The 18,102-nt window shown below is 40.0% G+C and overlaps 1 protein-coding gene across 1 annotated transcript in view; it reads left to right on the top strand.

Moving 5' to 3' along the window:
- Window positions 1–18,102, top strand: part of EFCAB5 (EF-hand calcium binding domain 5) — an 83,245-nt gene that overhangs the window by 5,916 nt on the left and 59,227 nt on the right. The window contains exon 4 of the mRNA XM_055579656.1: window positions 10,883–11,459. Coding sequence (XP_055435631.1) covers window positions 10,883–11,459 — 577 coding nt within the window. The remainder of the gene's footprint in view (window positions 1–10,882; window positions 11,460–18,102) is intronic.

Raw genomic sequence — 18,102 nt, 5'->3', positions numbered from 1 at the left:
TGTAAACTTTCACAGTTCACTAACTTCAAAAAAGTTTCTTGGCAAGTCCTTCCCTCCCTGCCCCCCACCACCAGTTTCCTGATTTTGCTTCCTCCTCACTCCGTCCCTCCACCACCACTACCCCATAAATCCCTTTGCTTTTACCATACTCACATGGACCAGGTTTATAAATAAACTCTTTCATTTTAAACTTGCTAAACAGAATTGTGATCTTGGTAGTTTCCTATAAATTTAATTAGGTGTTCACTTTAATCAGTTTATGGCCAAATCTGTACCTGCAAATCACATGTGTATTCCATTCTTTAATTTATTGCCTCTCTAGAAAACATGTCAAGAGTTTATGGTCTTTCCTATTCTCATACTTTGAATTTGTTACTGCTTTATAATGTATGATAGAGGGAAATGTATTGTTTGAGTAAGTCTGTTCATCCCAGTATATGATATACATTGAAAATATTGCAGTTGCTTGTTGCAATATCAAATGCAATGCAATATATTTATTTTTTCAGTGATCAGTCACTATTAATTTTAATATTCTAAATCTCCCTTTGTAAATATGTATGTGTTTGTGTATGTGTATGTGTGTGTGTAATAAGTGGGAAGAGGAACTGTTATTCCAATTTCAACACATCAAAATAAGTGTCTTTATCTTTGTTATATGCTGTGCTGTGCTTAGTTGTCTGACTCTTTGTGACCCTGTGGACTGTAGCCCTCCAGGCTCTTCTGTCCATGGGATTCTCCAGGCAAGAATACTAGAGTGGGTTGCCATGCCCTCCTCCAGGGGATCGTCCCAACCCAGGGATCAAACCTGTGTCTCCTGCGGCTCTGCATTGCAGGCATATTCTTTACCACTGAGCCACCAGGGAAGCCCATCCTTGTTATATACTTGTCAAAATTAAAATGATGTTGTTTTTCCAGGAAGCTCCTAGAATACACTCAAATACTTATCTTTGCATAGAAAATATTGTGTCTAAATGTATCATGTGAATTCCTTGTTTCTTTCCCTGGTTATTACATTTTTCAGGCTATGAGCTGAACTTGTGTTTTGAGAAATTTTATTTCTTTTTTTATTGATTTGTTCAGCTTTATTCTTATTACACAGCCCTAAGTTTTAAAAAATTCTGCAGGAAAATACCTTTTCCTATAGCTATTGAATTTTAATGCCAATAGTTTTAATAGTGCTTCTTTTCCTCCTCTCACAGTAGTTTTTCTATATTATGTACAAATGTTAAGAAATCCTGACAGATCAAGCCAGCTGAGCTTCAGACAGGACCTATGTTTTAAGAGAACATGGCACATATGTTGAGTAGCCCTGCTGGGTCAATTTTCACCAATTCAATCAGCGGCCAGTCCCTCTAAGGTTGTATGCCTTCTGTGAAAAAAGTCTGCTAGAGCTTATTATAATGTGAATTATAATTCATCCCTATTTGCGTCCTTAAATAGAGTTGTGCTGAGGCCATGCCCAGCAGTGGGCCAGGTACTGAGTGCAGAAAATGATGAAAGTCATTTATAAAAATCATTGGACCTTTCAGAATATGAATAAGGAATTTTTTTGTGTTTCTACTTCTTTAATTGAAAGCATTTGTGCCTGTAGTGCGTGAATAGGACTTTGTATGTTAGAAGGTGGGTTAATACAGAGTGAAGATGTGCATGTTGGGTATGTATTTGAAAAGCTCTTAATTCCATAGAAGTTTAGAAAGTCCTGAAAAAGAATTTCAGTGCTTAGCATAGTGCCTGGCACTATGACATCAATAATTACTTATTGAGTGAATATGTAAATGAATCAATCTATCTGTAAAAGATTTAGGACTATATAAGCATAGGCTCGAAGAAGGCAATGGCACCCCACTCCAGTACTCTTGCCTGGAAAATCCCATGGATGGAGGAGCCTGGTAGGCTGCAGTCCATGGGGTCGCTAAGGGTCGGACATGACTGAGCGACTTCACTTTCACTTTTCACTTTCATGCATTGGAGAAGGAAATGGCAACCCACTCCAGTGTTCTTGCCTGGAGAATCCCAGGGACGGGGGAGCCTGGTGGGCTGCCGTCTATGGGGTTGCACAGAGTCGGACACGACTGAAGTGACTTAGCAGCAAGCATAGGCTAAAAAACCCAGTATTTGCTTGAAATTATATTCAGTTAAACTCCTTAATTAATTTTCCATTGGGGCAGTGCCGTAATTTATGAATTCAGAGATCACCCAATCAAAGGATTGCTACTGATAGGCTTATTCAGAATCCTGATTTACTGACCCTGCTATTGGTGTGTCTCCTTTTGTTTTCTTGGTATTATTGCTCTAAGAGAGAAGTGTTTGACCAGAGTTATAACCAAACACACATCTATTTCCATTCTGCGTGTTGGTGGGGAGAGAGCAAGCACTAGGATTATTGCTTGCTGCTAAGTCATTTCAGTCGTGTCCGACTCTGCGACACCATAGACAGCAGCCCACTAGGCTACTCTGTCCCTGGGATTCTCCAGGCAAGAATATTGGAGTGGGTTGCCATTTCCTTCTCCAATGCATGAAAGAGAAAAGTGAAAGTAAAGTCGCTCAGTCGAGCCCGACTCTTAGGGACCCCTTGGACTGCAGCCTACCAGGCTCCTCCGTCCATGGGATTTTCCAGGCAAGAGTACTGGAGTGGGTTGCCATTGCCTTCTCCGGAGGATTATTGCTTAGCAACCTGTAATACCAAGCACCCTAGAGGAGCACTAGCAGTCTGCAGCAAAGATAAGAGAATGCCCTAGTTCATTTGTAAGTTTACTAATGATCCATGCAGATGGCTAGATATTAAGTTGCTATACATCTGGAGGAGGGATATCTGCCTTGGGTTATGCTGGAGAGGTTAAAAGGAAAGAGAGACTGTATTTTTAAAATTTAAGTTATGTAAGATAGATTTCTACTGCTCAAATTGAAATTGTAATAATACATCCTTCTTTAAACTCTTCTTCTTGTAGTTTCTGTGATTCTAATGTATCCTGGTTTCCTCCCAACTCCCTAGTCACTCTCAGACTCCTGTGTAAATGTACTTTATCTGCCTATTCTTCTAAAATGTTGCACAAAATTCCTTTTATGGTGCTCTTCTCACTCTAGATACTCTGAGTGAGCTCATCCAATAATAATAATAGTAATAATGACTATAAATGCTTCAGGATATATGTGTTATATATATAATTTCATATATGTATATGTATAGTTTTCTCATCATGATTATCCTACAAAGTATAATTATATTCCCATCTTGTAGAAATAGAGTCTAAGTTTATAAGCTTATTCTATAAGGAACTACTATATGTTAGAGCTGAAATTTGAACCCTGATACCTCTTATTCCAATGCCTATAGTATTTTTTAACACAGTGTTTATTCATTCATCAAATACTTGAGTACTTACTATGTTTCTGACACTGTTCTAACCACTGCTAACTAAGAATTCAGTAGTAACCAACACGGACAACATATCTTCATTAATGAGTCTTAATTTCGAAAGGTGGGTTAAAAAAAGATTATTCTTCCTAAAAGATCTATGGGTTTAGCCAGTGTCATAAGGCAAATAAGGAATATAAAAATTATAAAAGTTATCAAGGAAAAAATAGAAATTTCTTTTTAGCAGATGAACAAAGCAATCAATGTAAGTTTATCAAGGTTTCTGGATACAAAGTCAATATACAAAATACAAATATTTCTATTATATATTAGCCACAAACAGACAATGAAAATTTTAAGATCCAATTTTAATGTCTTACAACCCCCTAAATATCTCAAAGTAAGTCTAACCAAAAATGAACAAAACTTCTACACTGAAACTATAAAGCATAATTAAAAGAAATTAAAGATGACCTAAATAAATGAAAATATATACCTTATTCATGAATTAGAAGGGTTAATGTTGTTAAGATAGTAGTGCTTTTTCAACTGACCTTTAGCTTCACTGTAATTCTAATAAAAACTTCTGTATGTGTGTCTGTGTGTTTATAAAATGACAATTTGATTCTAAAATTTATGTAGAGGTGCAAAAGACCCAGAAAAGCCAAGGAAATCTTGAACAACACAGCTAGAGGATTTATATTTCTAAATATCAAGATTTATAGTTAAGTAACAAAAATTAGGACAGTATGACATTGGCATAAAAATAGACAAGCCAATGGAACAGAGTCCAGTTGAAAATCCTGTATTGAAAACAAGAATGATGCCAAAATGGAAAATATGTATTTTTGAGTTCTACCTCACCCCACACATGAAAACAAATTCTGCATGTATTATAGATGTAAATGTGAATGATAAAACAGTAAATAATTTTAGAAGAACACAGGAGAATATTATCACAATTTGGGGGTAGACAAAGATTTCTTAAAACACAAAAGATGCTGACTATAAAATAAATAAATGAAGAATGGACACATTAAAATTAAGAATTTTATTTTTGTTCATTAGAAAACACCATTAAGAGAATGAAAAGCCAAGCAAAATATGAGAAAAGATACTTACAATACCTGTGTTCATCAAAGGTTTTTAACTATATAGAGAACCCCTACAAATCAGTAAGACAGACAATCCAATGGAAAAATGGACAATAGCTTTGAACAAATACTTTATCAGAGAAGATATTCAAATGCCTGTAAAGAGAGGGAAATGTGTTCTAGTTCATTTGTCACCAGGGAAATGCAAATTAAAATCATAAGATAGACTATGTGTTCTGCAGAATAACTGAAATCAAAGACAATGCCAAGTTGGCAAGGATATGGAATACAAAAATTTTCATACATTGATGGTAGGAACGTAAATTGGTACAACTTCAGAAAACTGTTTGGCACTATTTCTAAGGTGAATATATATATACCCTATGATCAGCATTTATACTTCTAGGTACATACCAAGATAAATGAATGTATATGTCTTCCAAAAGACATGTAGAGGTTGATCATGGCAGCTTTTTTGTAATAATCAAATCTGGAAAGTATTCAAATATCCTATCAGCAGTAGAATGAATAGAAAAAATTGTAGCAAGTTCACATAATGTAATACTATGAAGCTACTGCCAGGCAACGTGGAAAAAGTAGTTAAGTTATTGAGCAAAAAAATGTACAATAGAGCACATGTTGTATGATTCCATCAATGTGAAGTTCAAAAACAGATAGTATTAATCCATAATGTTGAGAGTCAAGGGAATGTGACCAGAGAGAGGGAGGAATGGGAAAAGGCCTAGAAGGAGAGGGGGAAAGAGAGAGAGATAGGAATAGAGGAAGGAAGGAAGGGGGAAAGCAAGGAAAGGAAGGGAAGGGAATGGAAGGAGGGAGGGAAGGAGGAAGGAAAGTTAGTGTTACCTTTGAAGGAACTTTGTGATTGAAAAGGTAGCATGAGAGGGATTCTGAAGTCTTCTTGGTGAGGCTCTTTTATCTTTTTTTTAAATATGGTAAAATATATATAATGTTTATCACTTTAACTATCTGTAAGTGTGCAATTCAGTGACATTAAATGTATTCACAAAGTTGATTCACAAATCATCCCCATCCCTACTCAAGACTCTTGCATCATCCCTAACAAAAACTCTGTACCCATTAAACAGTATTTCCCCCTTCTCCTCTTCCCTCACCCCATTGTGATTTCTATTCTACCTTCTGTCTATGAATTTAGCTACCTCATGTAAGTGGAACCATATAATATTTGTCCTGTGTCTGGCATATTGCTCTGAACATAATGTTTTCAAAGTCCATCCATGTTGTTCAGTTCAGTTCAGTCACTCGGTCATGTCTGACTCTTTGCGACCCCATGAATTGCAGCACGCCAGGCCTGCCTGTTCATCACCAACTCCTGGAGTCCACCCAAACCCATGTCTATTGAGTTGGTGATGCCATCCAACCATCTCATCCTCTGTTGTCCCCTTCTCCTCCTGCCCTCAATCATTCCCAGCATCAGGGTCTTTTCTAATGAGTCAGCTCTTCGCATTAGGTGGCCAAAGTATTGGAGTTTCAGTTACATATGTCAAAATTTCATTTTTCTATGGATGAATTTCTGTTTTTTAAATAACCATAAATCCTCCATTCTTTTATTTACTTTGCTCTTTTTATCCACCTTGACTTTATTTTACAGCTTGCTGATTGATTGTTTTCTGATGTTCAAGCCAATGTATTGAAGATTTATTGGCAACAACAATCCTTTTTCATTTTCAAGCGATCTCTCTTGCTTTATTGGTTTGTTTAGTTTATTTTTTTTTAAATAAGCTTTTATTTTTAGACTGCTTGTTAAGTTTACCAAAACAAAAATAGTGAAGGTAATACAGAGAATTCCTCTCTACCCCATATCCAGCATTACCTATTATTAATATCTTATGTTAGCATGGCATATTTCTATCAAGGAAGCCAATATTGATACATTATAACTAACTAAATCCATACGTTATTCAGATTTCCTTAGTTTTACCTAGTGTTCTTTTACTGCTCCAGGAAACCTCTCTAGGATACCAAATTTAGTTGTCATGTCCTTTTAGACTTTTCTTTGCTCTAACAGTTTATCAGATTTCCTTGTTTTTTATGACCTTGACAGTGTTAGAGAAAAATACTATCAGGTATTTTTGCAGAGTGGCCCTAATTGGGATTTGTCTGATTTTTTTAAAAATTCATAATGTGACTGAGATTATTGGTTTTTGGAGAAAGGTTGCAGAGAAAAATTGCTATTGCCATTTCATGCTATCAAGTGTATCATATATGCTATCAGCACAGCTCATTTGTCACAATTAATGAGCCAATGTTGACTTTTCATTGTTGATATTAGCCTTGATCATCTGACTGAGATAGTAGTTGTCATGTTTCTCCACTGTAAAGTTATTCTTTTTCCTCTGTTTCTTTATTTCCCCTATTTCTAACTGTACTCTTTGAGAAGTCACTATGCACAGTCCACACTTAAGGAGAAGAGAATTACGCTCTAGTGCTTGAAGGCAGAGTACATAAGTTATTTGGAATACTTCTGCACAGGAGATTTTTCTATTTCCCCCATTTATTTATTTATTGAAGTATTTGTTTATATCAGTATCAGTTCAGTTCAGTTCAGTCGTTCAGTCGTGTCCGGCTCTGCGACCCCATGAATCGCAGCACGCCAGTCCTCCCCGTCCATCACCAACTCCCAGAGTTCACTCAAACTCATGTCCATCGAGTCAGTGATGCCATCCAGCCATCTCATCCTCTGTCATCCCCTTCTCCTGCCCCCAATCCCTCCCAGCATCAGAGTCTTTTCCAATGAGTCAACTCTTCGCATCAGGTGGCCAATGTATTGGAGTTTCAGCTTCAACATCAGTCCTTCCAAAAAACACCCAGGACTGATCTCCTTTAGAATGGACTGGTTGGATCTCCTTGTAGTCCAAGGGACTCTTAAGAGTCTTCTCCAACACCACAGTTCAAAAGCATCAATTCTTCGGCGCTCAGCTTTCTTCACAATCCAATTCTCACATCCATACATGACCAACTGGAAAAACCATAGCCTCGACTAGACGGACCTTTGTTGGCAAAGTAGTAATGTCTCTGCTTTTGAATATGCTATCTGGGTTGGTCATAGCTTTCCTTCCAAGGAGTAAGCATCTTTTAATTTCATGGCTGCAATCACCATCTACGGTGATTTTGGAGCCCGAAAAAATAAAGTCTGCCACTGTTTCCACTGTTTCCCCATCTACTTCCCATGAAGTGATGGGACCAGATGCCATGATCTTGGTTTTTTGAATAGACATGAATATTTATTTTATACTGGGGTTATAATCCAATATTACTTTGTTGCTCAAATTGTTCCATTTTTGGCCTTTGAGAGAGCTTTCAGTTGGCTACTGATTCCCTACAGCATGTTCCAATCAATGCAGAGGTTGTTTTGAGCTCTTTACTTTCTGGCACTAGAAGATACTCCAGGCTCTTCTTGAATATTTCTTGCCCCAGTTCTAGAATCAGCCATTTCTCCAAGAAGTCATGATTTCTTTCTTTTCTTTTCCTTTTTTCACTGTGCACCACGTGACATGTGGGATCTTAGTTCCCCATCAGGGATGAAACCTGTGCCCCCTGCAGTGGAACCTCGGAGTTTTAACCACTGGACTGTCAGGGAAGTCCCATTTTTCAGTTGGAGAAGGATAATAGAAACAAAAGTCTGACCGCTAGGTTTCGAAGTTCTCTTAATTTTCAAAAATGATAAAAACTATTTTTATTTCCTCTATATCTCTGTTCTGAGATTATCCATTTAATTACAATTCTTTTAGAACTCCTTAGAGCTTCCCTGGTGGTTCAGAGGTTAAAGCGTCTGCCTGCAATGCGAGAGACTTGGGTACGATCCCTGGGTTGGGAAGATCCCCTGGAGAAAGAAATGGCAACCCACTCCAGTATTCTTGCCTGGAGAATCCCGTGGAGAGACGAGCCTGGTAGGCTACAGTCCACAGGGTCACAAAGAGTTGGACACAACTGAGCGACTTCACTTTCACTTTCATATTTGTTTTATTAATGGTGCTTCCTTGGATAGTATTAACCATTGCATTTGTTCAGTCATGGAGATAGTTTTCTTTAAATATTTAGTGATTCTTATGTGTGTGCTTACATTTGCATTTGGGAATCCCTGTTTGCTTTTCTGTGGATGACGTTTCTGTTTTCTGTAGCCTCCTGCCTGAGATTTTGGAGGAGGGGTGAGATATGCAGACAGTGAAGTCTGCTGTAAATTCATTTTCTATGGGTATGGAGGCATTGTCCTGCCTCTCTTGCCCAGACCCGCTTGTCTCAGCTCAAGGGTGAATGCCTCTGGTGCCTGATGATTAGCTTCAATGGAGATGAAGATACACAAAAAGATCAATCACTCCCCTGTTACCCATATATACATTCTTTAAGCTTAGAGTGCCTCATCATTTCAGTTCACTTCAGTCGCTCAGTCGTGTCCGACTCTTTGCGATCCTATGAATTGCAGCACACCAGGCCTCCCTGTCCATCACCAACTCCCGGAGTTCACCCAAACTCATGTGCATCGAGTTGGTGATGCCATCCAGCCATCTCATCCTCTGTCGTCCCCTTCTCCTCCTACCCCCAATCCCTCCCAGCATCAGGGTCTTTTCCAATGAGTCAACTCTTCGCATGGAAGGAAATTTGTGACCAACCTAGATAGCATATTAAAAAGCAGAGATATTACTTTGCCAACAAAGGTCCATCTAGTCAAAGCAATGGCTTTTCCAGTAGTCATGTATGTATGTGAGAGTTGGACCATAAAGAAAGCTGAGTGCTAAAGGATTGATGCTTTTGAACTGTGGTGTTGGAGAAGACTCTTGAGAGTCCCTTGGACTGCAAGGAGATCAAACCAATCAATCCTAAAGGAAATCAACCCTGAATATTAATTGAAAGGACTGATGCTGAAACTCTAATACTTTGGCCACCTGATGTGAACAACTGACTCCTTGGAAAACCTGATGCTGGGAAAGATTGAAGGCAGGAGGAGAAGGGGACGACAGAGGGTGAGATGGTTGGATGGCATCACCGACTCAACGGACATAAGTTTGAGCAAACTCCGGTAGCTGGTGATGGGCAGGGGAGCCTGCTGTGCTGCAGTCCATGGGGTCACAAAGAGTTGAACATGACTGAGCAACTGGACTGAACTGAATCCCATTTACCTTACATTTTTCAGAGACCTTCAAAATTTCTGACTACTGAAGGCCCTCTTTATTATTCTTAGCATTCTTATGTTCATATTAAAACACACACACACAGGGACTTTTCTGGTGGTCCAGTGGTTAAGAATTCACCTTGCAGTTCAGGGGATGGGGGTTTGACCCCTGGTTGGGAAACTAAGATCCCACACGCCCCCGAGGGGCAACTAAGCTGACGGGCCACAACTAGAGAGTCCATGTGCTGCAAGGAAAGATCCCCCATGCTGCAACTAAGACCCCACGAAGCCAAACAAATGAATATTTAAACCTCCCCACCACACACACACCCTATCATTTCTATCATTTCTAGAGATTTTGGTAGGAAGGGAATGTAGGTGCCTCTTCTTAGTGAACTATCTTGGTGTAAAATGTCCAACTTGAAAGAAGTTGTAAGCATGAGAGTGGGAAGAAATATATTTACATATACAAGTGTGGCAGACTCTCTTCATCACTTACTCAGCAGACATTTTCCCGCCTTTCTGTCTGCCAACTGAACCTTAATTTTGTAGCAGATAGAAATCACTTGATATCAGAGAATTATATCTGAATCCTGAAACAAAGGAATAAATTACAGTTGATCAAAACTATTCCCAATTAACCCCTTTTCCCTTTACCAGCTGTTGGCTTAGGGTGGGCATGTAACCTAATTAGGGCCAATGAAATGTAAAGGAAAGTCTTGGAGTGAAGAGTTTGAGATCTTCCCTTCTTGGGTAACAAAACAGAACCTCCAGAGGAGAAAGCCCCTTTGGTCTCAGTCCTTTTTTACTATAACAAAGTGATGCACTGGGGCCCTCCCTGGCGGTCCAGTGGTTAAGATTTTGCCTCCCAATGCAGGGAGTGCAGGCTCAACCCCTAGTCAGGGAGCTAAAATCCCACATCCCTTGTGGCCAAAAAGCCAAAACATGAAACAGAAGCAATACTGTAACAAATTCAATAAAGACAAAAAAAGAAGAGATGCCTGGAGGTGCAATAGCTATCTTGTGATCTTGAGGTACAAGCACAAAAAATAAAGAGCAATAAAAACAGGATAGGTATTTAATGAAAGCACTGAGCTGTTGAATGACGGTTGATTAAGAAAACAATAAATGTCCTGATGGTTAAAGTCACTGCTGTCTGATTTTCTGTTACTGTTACTTGTGTTTGAATATGCCATGTAAATTTTTTCTAACAATATTCTAGAGTAACATAGATTAAAATTTACTTCTAATATTTCTTACATTTCACGTTTGTTCCCTCAGATTTAAACCTGGAGAACCAGCCAAAAATCTCAACTTGTTCAATAAAGGAGTCTAAAACTAGAGGCTCAAAGAATATTGTCTTTAGAAAACCTGCAAAAGTGATTTTCAATTTAGATCAAACTGCACAGGATTCAAACCGGGAACAACCGTGGAAGAAAAATCTTTTAGAAAGGGTGCAGGCAAGAGCCCAGGCAATGCATCAGAAAATCATAGATAAGGAAAATCTGAAGAAGGAACTAGAAAAAAAGGCGGAAGAGAAACTCCCCAGGGATAATTTGGCCAAAGAGTGGTTTAATACTGAAAACACGACACTGAACACTCGTGCGTATTTGCTCGACAAACTTCTACCCACCTTAGTTCCTGGAATGGAAAGAATGTTAATGCAAGTGGAAAAGAAGAAGCTTTTGGCAGATGTTGATATTCCCACCAAGTTTGATCCAATTAACCATTTGGGAGAATACTTAATGAGAAACAACCCTAATTATATCAAAGATTCAGGACTGTCTGGTTATCAGAAGGTGATGAGAGAGATCTCAGAAGACCTGAAGATACATGTTCCAAACACTACTTACAACAGGTACAATTTGTTGGTGTTTTCAGTTGATGATCTAGCTCTCCTTATGTTAAAAAGTAAGTAGAAAAAAATGTATAATAATACAAACAGGATTTTAAGTAATGTTATAGTCCTTCAGAAAGGACTTACGAGCTACTGCTGTGTGTTTCACTATTTATGAGACACAATGAAGACTAGTGAGGTTTGTTAAGCTCCATGTATTCATGAATTTAGTTATCTCACTAGGATCCCAAGTGTATATTTATCTGTTTTTTATCTGTCTCCTTGTACTGGAAAGTAAGCTATATGAGAGGAAGCACTTTCTGGAATTTAACTTTCCAGATAGGTAATACGTTTATCTGGTTCAAAAGCTGAAATGTATAAAGTGGAAAATATTTTTAACTCATTCACATGCTTTGGATAAAAGGAAGGAAATTAAGAATGCATATTTGCATTCGCTTATGTGTTACACTAGGGCTTCCCAGGTGGCACAAGGGGTAAAGAACCTGCCTGCCAATGCAGAGACATGAGAGATGCGGGTTCAATCCCTGGGTTGGGAAGACCCCCTGGAGGAGGAAATGGGAACCCACTCCAGTATTCTTGCCTGGAAAATCCCACGGACAGAGGAGCCTGGAGGGCTACAGTTCATAGGGTCGCAAAGAGTCGAACACAACTGAAGCGACTTAGCACACATGCATGAGTACACTAAGAAACTTCCCAGGTGGCGCAGTGGTAAAGAATCTGCCTACCAATGCAGGAGACGCAGGAGACCAGGGTTCCATCCCTAGGTCAGGAAGATTCCCCTGAAGAAGGAAATGGCAACCCACTCCAGTATTCTTACCTGAAAAATTCCATGAACAGAGGAGCCTGGTGGGCTACAGTCCATGGGGTTCTAAAGAGTCAGACATGACTGAGCAACTGAGCGCACATAAAGTGTTAAACACCAGAAACTTTCTTTCCCATTCTTTTTAAAAATTACTCATTTATTTGCTGCATTGGGTCTTGGTTGCATCATATGAGCTCTTTCATTGTGATGCATGGACTCTCTCTAGATGCCCACTGGCTCAGTAGCTCCCCAACATTTGGGATCTCAGTTTCCCAGACCAGGGATCAAACTCGCATCCCCTGCATTGGAAGGCAGATTCTTAACCACTGGACCACCAGGGAAGTCCCTCTCTCCCATTCTTATCCTCCATCCACCCAGTGCTCCCCCTCAGCTATAAATAACTATTGTTCTTAATTTTCAGTACATCCTTCCAAGTTTCTTGGTGTACTCATGCATGTGTGCTAAGTCTCTTCAGTGTTGAAGAAGACTCTTAGAGTCCCTTGGACTGCAAGGAGATCCAACCAGTCCATCCTAAAGGAAATCAGTCCTGAATGTTCATTGGGAGGACTGATGCTGAAGCTGAAACTCCAATACTTTGGCTACCTGATGCGAAGAACTGACTCACTGGAAAAGACCCTGATGCTGGGAAAGATTAAAGGCAGGAGGAGAAGGGGACAACAGAGGATGAGACGGTTGGATGGCATCACCAACTCAATGGACATGAGTTTGAGTAAACTTAGGGAGTTGGTGATGGACAGGGAGGCGTGGTGTGCTGCAGTCCATGCAAAGAGTTGGACACGACTGAGCGACTAAACTGATTCAAGATGTCCAGAAATTCCTAGTATTTGCCAGATATTCTACTGATTCATTTTAAACTACTCAGCAACTAATATCCTTAGGAGAACCTATCATTGCACCTTGTGTCAGGAACCTCATTTCATAATAAGACATATGTTGAATAAACAGAAGAAAATAAGAATTAAGTATAATAATTAAGTAGATATATATGTATTTGTATAGGAATACTCATCACAGGAATAATATGAACATGCTTCAAGAAGTCCAGCTTAGCTTTGTGAAACTAAGACCATCAGAGCTTAAAAACAAACACAAACTGAGCTTATTAACTTGCCAGGTAAAGGAATCTATACCAGTGAAGAAATCACTCACTAGTTGCAGAGAGGGAAGATTCTAGAGTTTTAAGTGTTAGGAAGGGAGCTTTATAATGGTTATACTTGTAACAGTTAAAGACAATCACACTGTATATAGGATAGAACGAGTCCATAGGTTTGTACACGATTGATGAAAACAAGTACTATTGTTTAGCAGCTGAAAAAGAGGCTTCAGTTAGGTCTAGCAATGGTCTTGTGTACTGGGATTGCTCAAAGTTCACGGTCTATTATCCACTTAAGCTGGCTAGAACCAGTTTTTATGAAATACAACATTCAGTTTTTATATAATCTAGGCAAATTCTCTAAGTGGAAGATTTTCCTAACACAGCTTGAATGGATGGATAGAATTTGGATTGTGACAATTAGGGCAAGAAAGCATTTTTACGTCTATTCTTTAAGTAGTTAGATTTATATTGTACTCTTAAAAATCTCAAAACATTTAAGATGGGGAGACAGTTTTTTCAACTGTCTTGGCTTTGTTGCAGTGTGTCAGAGCTTCTCTAGTTGTGGCATACGGGCCTCATTGCCCCATGGCATGCGGGATTTTAATTCCCTGACCAGGGATCAAACCCACATCACCTGCATTGGAAAGCAGATTCTTAACCACTGGACCACCAGGGAAGTACTGTGGAGACTGTTTTATTAACTAGCTTTGGTTGCATAACAAAATACCTCAAAACTGAGTGGCTTAAATAAACAATCATTAATTTGCTCATGATTTTATGGGTTGGTAACTTTGGACTGGGCTCATGGCTCATCTCTCCTCCACATGGTATCACTCATACATTACAGTAAAATGGCAGTTGATAGTCATCTGGCTATTAGTTGGCTGACTGTTGGTAAAGCAGTGGGGCAGGTTGCGGCGGCTGCTGCTGCTAAGTCGCTGCAGTCCTGTCCGACTCTGTGCAACCCCACAGACGGCAGCCCATCAGGCTCCCCCGTCCCTGGGATTCTCCAGGTAAGAACACTGGAGTGGGTTGCCATTTCCTTCCCCAATGCGTGAAAGTGAAAAGTGAAAGTGAAGTCGCTCAGTCATGTCCGACTCCTAGTGACCCCATGGACTGCAGCCCACAGGGCCCCTCCGTCCATGGGATTTTCCAGGCAAGAGTACTAGAGTGGGTTGCCATTTCCTTCTCCAAGGCATGAAAGTGAAAAGTGAAAGTGAAGTCGCTCAGTCGTGTCCGACTCTTAGCGACCCCATGGACTGCAGCCTACCAGGCTCCTCCGTCCATGGGATTTTCCAGGCAGGAGTACTGGAGTGGGGTGCCATTGCCTTCTCCGGTGGGGCAGGTTAGTCTAGGCTTATTCCAAGGTGGTGGTGCAAAGACTCTTAAGTTTAATGAAACAGAGCAAACTCCAATGCTTAAGCACATTGATTCCTTTTTTTCCACTGTTTTATTGTGATATAATTTTTGTTATATAAGTTTTATTGTTATATAATTTATACCACTTTTCAGCTTTCTGCTTCCTGTGTTTGCTAATGGCCCATTGGCCCAAGGAAGTTACATGGCCACAGCCAGACACACGAGATGCAGAAATAGACTTTAATTCTTAATGGGAGGAGCTGCAAGACTACATTGCATACAAACAGACCTGCTTACAGGAATGGAAAGAATTTGTGACAATTTTTGCATTTTACCACATTGTAGTTTTGTTTTTGTTTTTTTTTCTTTTCCAATCTCCTTAAAAGTGGATTGTGAATTTGCACTTAGAATCTGCTTGTAGGTTATGTCTATCCTACATTACAATACCCTAAGTTAAGAGTTTTGGAGGCTATGAAATTCTGTTGATTAGATATCCTCTTGAGATAATGCAGACCACAAAAGAGAAATTTTACTCAGTCCCTGAATGAGTTACATCATAAATTAAAAATCCATCTGGATTGTATTTAGAGCCTCCTGTGCAATGGCCCTGAAGCACAAAACCAGGTTCTGTTTCTAAATGTGGACATTTATAAGAGGGAGGAAATGATGTCTGAACTGAGACCTAAAGGATGTGGAGGATCTAGCCAAACGAAGAGAGGGAGGAAGGCTTTTCAGGCAGATGGAACTGTGATAGAAACCCAATTTTGTTAATCCATTTTGATTGATACACATGAGAATCTGGAGACACCCAATACTTATTACACAACATCACTTACTTTCTTGTTCTGCATTGGACCCTAAGCTTTACAATGGCAGAATCCATAGTAGGTGCTCAGTATATGTTTGTGTAATGAGTGAATAAGAAACTCAGTGAGTGTGAATGAATGAATAATGAGAAAAAGCTCTAAGAAATACACAGAATAGAGAATCAGGAAGGAAAGACAGGAATTGAGGAGAGAGCTGTATAGAGGCTCCCCAGGTGGCACAGTGGTAAAGAATCCACCTGCCAATGCCAGAGACTCAGGAGACCCTTGATTCAAACCGGAATCAAGACTGCTGGGAGAAATATCAACAACCTCAGATATGCAGATGACACCACCCTTATGGCAGAAAGTGAAGAGGAACTCAAAAGCCTCTTGATGAAAGTGAGAGTGATAAAACTGTCTTAAAACTCAATATTCAAAAAACTAAGAACACGGCATCTGGTCCCATCACTTCCTGGCAAATAGATGAGGAAACAATGGAAACAGTGACAGACTTGATTTTCTTGGGCTCCAAAATCTCCGCAGATGGTGACTGCAGCCATGAAATTAAAAGACACTTGCCCCTTGGAAGAAAAGCTATGACAAACCTTGACGGCATATTAAAAAGCAGAGACATTACTTTGCCGACAAAGTTCCATACAGTCAAAGTTATGGGTTTTCCAGGAGTCATGTATGGATGTGAGGGCTGGACCATAAAGAAAGCTGAGCGCCAAAGAATTGATACTTTTGAACTGCGGTGTTAGAGAAGACTCTTAAGCATCCCTTGGACTGCAAGGAGATCAAACCCGTCAATAATCTTAAAGGAAATCAATCCTGTATATTCACTGGAAGGACTGATGCTGAAGCTGAAGTTCCAGTACTTTGGCCACCTGATGAGAAGAGCCAACTCTTTGCAGAAGACCCTGATGCTGGGAAAGATTGAAGGCAGGAGGAGAAGGGGACGACAGAGGATGGGGTGGTTGGATGGCATCACTGACTTGATGATGAGTTTGAGCAAACTCCAGAAGATGGTGACGGACAGGGAATCCTGGCATGCTGCAGTCCATGCGGCAGCAAGAGAGTCTGATACAGCTGAGCAACTGAACAACAACAATCCCAGGTTCAATCCTTGGGTTGGGAAGACACCCTGGAGCAGAAAATGGCAACCCACTACAGTATTCTTGCCTGGAAAATCCCATGGACAGAGGAGCCTGGCAGGCTCCACGGGGTCTCAAAGAGTCGGACAGCACTGAGCTACTGAACACGCACGCATGCTGTATAAAGAGGGAGAGAGTGGGAAAGGGAGAGGTAGACAGATAAAGCAGCAGAGGAAGAAAGATAGAGGAAGGAAGGAGAGCCAGCTGAGAAGAGACTGAGGGTTCCGAGACAAGAGGTGAGGCTTGGCTGGTTAGTAGTCGCATCAGAGGAATTTAGCACTTCCTTTAAAATGCTAATTATTCTTCCAGCAGTTCAGAAACCAGCCTTTCTACACTATTAAACAACTTGCCTGGGGGTATTCCCTGGCTATCCAGTTCTCTGGTTGGGGAGCTAAATAAAGTCCAATATCCTGCATGCTAGAGGCCAAAAAACCAAAACAAAACAGAAGCAATATTGTAACAAATTCAATAGATGTTAAAAAAAAAACAACCCTGCCTGTTTTTATTTTCAAACTTGAAATTTTATTTTTGAAATATTTTCTTACAGAAGTTTGAAGTCCTTATATGGGCATAAAGTAATGATTTAGATTTATATTGTTTCTCTTGGATTATTGTTTGTTGTTGTTTAGTCACTAAATTGTGTCAAATTCTTGTGACCCCACAGACAGTAGCTCCATCACGCTCCTCTGTCCATTGAATTTCTCAGGCAAGAATACTGGAGTAGGTTGCCATTTCCTTCTCCAGGGGATCTCCCCAACCCAAGGATTGAACCTGCATCTCCTGCATTGGCAGGCAGACTCTTTACCACTGAGCCACCTGGGAAGCCCCTCTTGGATTATTAGTAGTGTTGATTGCTCAGTCATGTCTGACTCTTTGGGACCCCATGGACTGTAGCCTGCCAGGCCCCTCTGTCCATGGGATTCTCCAGGCAAGAATCCTGGAGTGGGTTGCCATTCCCTTCTCCAGATGATCTTCCCGACCCAGGGATTGAAACTGGATCTCCTGAATTGCAGGCAGACTCTTTACCATCTGAGCTACAGCAAAGTCTCTGTATTAATCCCTCTTGGATTATTAGAGTTCCCCAATTTACCAGTTCCTACTGAGAAGTCTTTTGCATTTCAAAATCTGTTAGATTGCCTTAGTCTTTTCTTTGAAAAATGAAAGAAAGTGAAAGTTGTGTCTGACTCTTTGCAACCCCATGGACTGTACAGTCCTTGGAATTCTCCAGACCAGAATACTGAAGTGGATAGCCTTTCCCTTCTCCAGGGGATCTTCCCAACCCAGGGATCGAACTCAGGTCTCCCTCATTGCAGGCAGATTCTTTACCAGTTGAGCCATGAGAAGACCTGACTCAAACATTATTTGACAATTATGTTTGAAATCAGAAGCTACTTTTATTATTCTG

This window comes from Bubalus kerabau, chromosome 4, assembly GCF_029407905.1.
Source record: "Bubalus kerabau isolate K-KA32 ecotype Philippines breed swamp buffalo chromosome 4, PCC_UOA_SB_1v2, whole genome shotgun sequence".
In the NCBI taxonomy this organism is placed as follows: Eukaryota; Metazoa; Chordata; class Mammalia; order Artiodactyla; family Bovidae; genus Bubalus; species Bubalus kerabau.
This window is presented reverse-complemented; position numbering and strand designations above follow the sequence as displayed.